At 36.2% G+C, this 5,008-nt stretch overlaps 1 protein-coding gene across 3 annotated transcripts; it reads right to left on the reverse strand.

The window, feature by feature from the left end:
* Positions 1-699: 699 nt before the first annotated feature.
* LOC109418901 (coiled-coil-helix-coiled-coil-helix domain-containing protein 7) lies at positions 700-1,326 on the reverse strand. Of its 3 annotated transcripts, none has more exons than XM_062849214.1 (2): positions 1,169-1,326; positions 700-1,107 (listed from the first exon to the last, which is right to left on the reverse strand). In XM_062849214.1, exon 2 carries the CDS (start codon positions 1,008-1,010, stop codon positions 756-758), a length of 255 nt encoding a protein of 84 aa, XP_062705198.1. In that variant the 5' UTR covers positions 1,011-1,107; positions 1,169-1,326; the 3' UTR covers positions 700-755. The 3 variants fall into 3 exon arrangements, with proteins under 3 accessions (XP_062705198.1, XP_019548671.1, XP_029727594.1); XM_019693126.3 differs by having other exon boundaries at positions 1,165-1,322; XM_029871734.2 differs by having other exon boundaries at positions 700-1,027; positions 1,165-1,298.
* Positions 1,327-5,008: the final 3,682 nt, after the last annotated feature.

The raw sequence follows: 5,008 nt of genomic DNA on the forward strand, positions 1-5,008 counted from the left end.
TTTAAATTATATTTAAGATTTTGAATTCTGTACATCATAGTAGGCATGAATAATAAACGTTCTCTTTGTGGATCTCGGTGTTACGAATCAGTCTAGGAATCAGTCGACTTTTACTAGTGCTCTGATATTACATGGGCCACCTTAATGAGAGCGGTAATATAACATAGGGTATTTTAACCAATAGTGGACCCCTAAGTAGCTGAAATTTGTTCTGATCGTAAAAATATTATGATATCCTAATTAAATTGTCTTTACCAATGGTTGCACAACAAGTTCTATATATTTCCTATATATTGCACACAAAAACCAAGCGAAAACACCTTATTTCTCATAAAATAATTATTTGCAATCTCTATCAAATTATCCTATAGTGGACCCCGCGGGATTCACACTCATACTCAGTATGAGGTATCAGAGAAGAATTTGGGCCAAAACATGAAAAAGTGATTTGGTGATATATTCATCATCTTTCCTTAAATTTTAATTCGCTCATTTGAAACATAGGGGGACCTAGGGGAACAAACATATTTTGGACACAGCAACGCGCCAATATTTTTTGGACACTTACGGCAAAAACAAATGGAAGTTTCCAAAATATATTGGCGTAACGCTGTGTCCAAAATACGTTGGTTCCCCTAATGCAGGGTATAAGAAAGATTGATCGTCTGTGAAAATTTCTCCATTTAAAATTTTAGTCAATTACAAAAAAACAAATAATCATTTATTGCAACATAATGATGGAACACTCCCCTCCCTCACCCGCTCACTTTTGTCTTCATGTATTCCTGCTTGATGTGCTCCCGATCGGCCACTTCCGGCAGGTAAGGGTACTTCCCTTGGGCACGCCGATCCCGCTGTACCCGGTACCAGAAGTCTTTGCAGTTTTTGTAATTGGTGAAGTACAGCTCGCACTGGCTGTTGTCGTAGTTGTTCTGGTTCAAACACTTGTGCACCAGGTCCTGCTCCTTCAGGCAGGGATTGTTCTTTTCCGCGTCCGGGTTTTTTGGCATTGTGGGAGGTGGGTTAGCTAGCGGGCGGAATCAACCAGTTTTGTGAGCGGAATGGATCCTAAACAGGGCGTTATGTAAGTTGTTTCTACTCGAGCATCTAAAATATAAAATGTGAGGTTTTCAGAGATAAGAATGTAACTTTTACTGTACTTACAGACAGATTGAGATTTCTGAGAATAGAATCATAAAAAATTGACCAGATTTGATTTTTATAGAACGAATTTAAACAATTTTTCCATGATAGCCGGCTTTCCACAGATAAAACCTAATCAGCCTACATGCATAAAATAACAACAAATGAAAACAGAGAAGCAAGCAATGTTTTGCGTTACGCTCGATGGCATTTCACAAACACATACGAACATCTACGGCAGTCGAATGCCTGTGGGAAAGAGAAATATCAGGTAGGGTGCCTGTACCAGTTATCACACCACCTAAGAAAAACTATTTCTACAAAAATAAGAAGAAGACCTACGAATGTAAACAATAAGTCAAATGATTGTTTAGTTTTCATACTTTATAGGAAAAATATAAAAAACGGAGCCAAAACTACTTCTAGTATTTATTACGGCGTGTGCCAATGATAGGAACCCTGTATCAGTTATGGACACATTTGTTAATTTGGGTTCCACTTCGCACTATTTACATGCATTCCTTATGGGGTTTGCCATAACTGGTACACTATGGCCAAATAGGGTGCAAGGAAGCCGAAAAGTTAAGGAAAATGATTTATTTCTACCATAATTTGAGCAAATTGTGAAGTTTGAATGATTGCAATCATCTTTTGTGATCGTGATCTGTTGTTCACAATTTTTTTCTTATGGATTTGTATCTTTAAAGGTTGAAAATCAACTATGGCGAATTTGAGGTACTATAGCCATAACTGGTACACTGAGCCTACCGTAGTGAGTTCGATCTCCGAATTCCAATGTTACTTTGATGGTGTCAAAATGAATTTGGGTTGAACTGTGATTAACGATTATAATTTCTGATTAAATCTAATCTAATCTAACACATACGCAGCCAGTACAAGAAAGCATCCTGGAAAATAATTGGGTTAGATTACGCCCGATTATTTTTCTTGTCAATATTGATGCTTGCAGCATATCGAGGATATGACACAAGCGTCAAAGCGGCCAGGCCTACTGGGTAGTGTTTACCGCGAAGATGATTCTTTGAAATGATTCGATTTCCTTAAGCATTTGTTTAAAATCGGATCACTTCTCGAATCTACAGGGGGGAATTTAAATATTAAATAGAAGCATGAAACGCTCTCACCATATTAAGTTTGTTCATCCGTGGCGTGGACCCATTGATTGAGAAATGATATTTCTGACGTCCATCTGGTGGCCTGATGTTGACAACCGAATTCATTTGTGACGTCTTCGTTTCTATGGCGACGTGTTGGCGTCGTAGTGCTCACCAAAGACGAGCGATGTTAACCCAGCACTGAATTACACTAATCTGGTAACAAAACGCGCAACCTTTGTTACAATAAAATCCATTGATATGCGATTTTTTCACATAAATCTAACTTCATTTTTCTCATAACCGGCGGCGGTAGGCAGAGCACCGACGTAAAATCAGACTCATGATTGGCATGATTGGAGAGAAGAGTTCACATCATAACGAAACTACGGCACTTCCGCGTGGGACTTCACAGGGATTCACTTTTTACTCGGGTGGTGAAGTACCGCACAGATCGCGGGACGAATCGCGGAAGAAACTTTTCAATAAAACACTTCCTTGCTTGCAAAGAAAGACATCTGACAAAACGATGCACTTTCTTTCAGATTCTTAATCTGATTTCTTTTTGTGGAGTTCATATCCAGCATACTCCATAACCACACGCGATCAGTTTCGGTTGGCGCAGCGACAGTCGAATTTATAGTTAAAAAAACACAAAACGGGAACGTGAAAAAATTTGACAAGCGAAATTCTTAACGATTATAATTTCTGATTAAAATCAGTTTATTCATCGTTAATGTTTTTAATAATGGCAATGAATAATAATTTTACAATATTTTTTAGCTCGGTAATGTGATGATCATATTAATAGAATCATGACCTGAGTTCAAAACCGCTAAGGAAAAAAATACAGAAGGCCGATTTTATTCGACTTTCCTTATTTACAGGGCTGACGATTTCTCATAGCTTAACTCATAATAACGATCGTAAATCTCAAATATTTTCGTATTCCATGTGAAATGTGCAGATACAAAACGGCAGAAAACTTTTGAAAGAAGAAAAAGACATCTCTAATTTTTTGATATGTTATGCATAAATGTCTCAGCTTTAAATTGATGCAAAAATTTTGAAAATCGGTGGTTGCCGTCATGATGAAAAAAATGTTTTGGTATAAAAATACAAGATGGCGGCCAAAATCAAGATGACCGACACAACTTTTTATTATTGTAAATAGTAGCTCTATCTTTCCTCTTTTCAACAACAATTCGTTTTGAGGTGGTTTTTGGACAAGTTTTCGACTTATAACGGTTTAAATGAGCCACCATTCGACCAAAATCGAGGGGTCTGCAAAAATTTTTGTGGCTCTAACTAACGGGGGGTCCTTCAATTGGAGTAACCAAATGCATTTTCCTTACTTTTTAGCGAGGACTTTCAGAAAATCGCCACCTTAAATATTTTTGAAGACAAGGTGTAAATAGTGGGCCGGTCTCAGCGAGAATTACCCATAGGGCACTGCATTGTTTTGATTTTGTATGGGATTTTGACGTTTCTTGGCCTTGTTGTTTACAAAATTTCTGTAAGAGTGAAAGAGAAGGAGAGAATTTCAAGCAGTGCCCTATATATGAGGTACAAGTGGTCGGCGTTAAGTCAGAGGGGACCAAGTAACAAAATTGACGAAAATTAGATTTTTAAGGCATTTGATTAAGAATTACTTTGGCTACTTGAAACATTCACCCGATTTCCTTAATGTTACAATTAACGAGAGTTATAGCACAATTTTCTTTTGATTGAACTACGAAAATCGATAATAGTGTGCAGTCAGAGTGGACCAAATGCTTGATATCAAGAAAATTGAAAAAAATATGTATTGGTTAAAATCCAATAATCAAAAGAGTTTATTATCAAAATATAATACGTTTCCAAATAGTATGACTCGCTAACGCATTTTCTGATAATTATTGATCAAGAAAGCACGTGAAAACCCATTTTATTGGGATCATTATCGTATTTTACAGATTATCATGTTGAAGCATATTGTGGCATTTCGCGTGCAGACAGAATGGACCATGTGTCTCTAAGAAAAATAGTTGAAATTATCTTATTCTTCGTAATCCTTTCCAAATCAAAATATGTTTGTTTAGTAGCTGTTGGGCATCATATTGAAATATACCATTACCCGTTTCATGAAGAAATTGATTTTACCGGTTATTTAAGAATCGTGTACTTGGTTCACTCTGTCTGAACGATTTTTTGAAAAACGCCAGTTCCTTGAATAAAACATATTATGAACTGTATAACTACAATACCTCAAAAACGTACCGAACAATGGAAATACGTTCAAAAGTTGTTGGCTATTAAATGTTCAAGTTAAGAATTCTTTAACAGTTCAATAATTGACTACTATTCGTGGTATTGAACTGTTGTACTTGATCCACTCTGACTGAACATAAAATTTCAAAATGGTAATCATCAGAGTAACAACAGAAATATCAAATTTCAAACTTCCTGCTGACATTATACACCACTCGTATTAACTGTTGTCCTACTTGTGCATTATTTTTTCAACAAATATGTAAAAAATTGAGTGCGAACTGTAGTTGGTTGTAGATTTTCCAAAAATCGTTCAGTCAGAGTGGACTAAGTACAATCAATTACTTAGCAATTTCTCGGTTTCAAGCTTTATTTTACGTTTTTTCGCGATCAACACAGAGCGATGCTTTGATGAATAGATATTAAGATTTATGGCAAAAAACAAGAACATTTGTTGAACAACTCAAAACTTATAGAGTTGCAAACTTTAAAGTCGTTTT

The sequence above is a fragment of the Aedes albopictus genome, chromosome 2 (assembly GCF_035046485.1).
Source record: "Aedes albopictus strain Foshan chromosome 2, AalbF5, whole genome shotgun sequence".
NCBI classification, from domain to species: domain Eukaryota; kingdom Metazoa; phylum Arthropoda; class Insecta; order Diptera; family Culicidae; genus Aedes; species Aedes albopictus.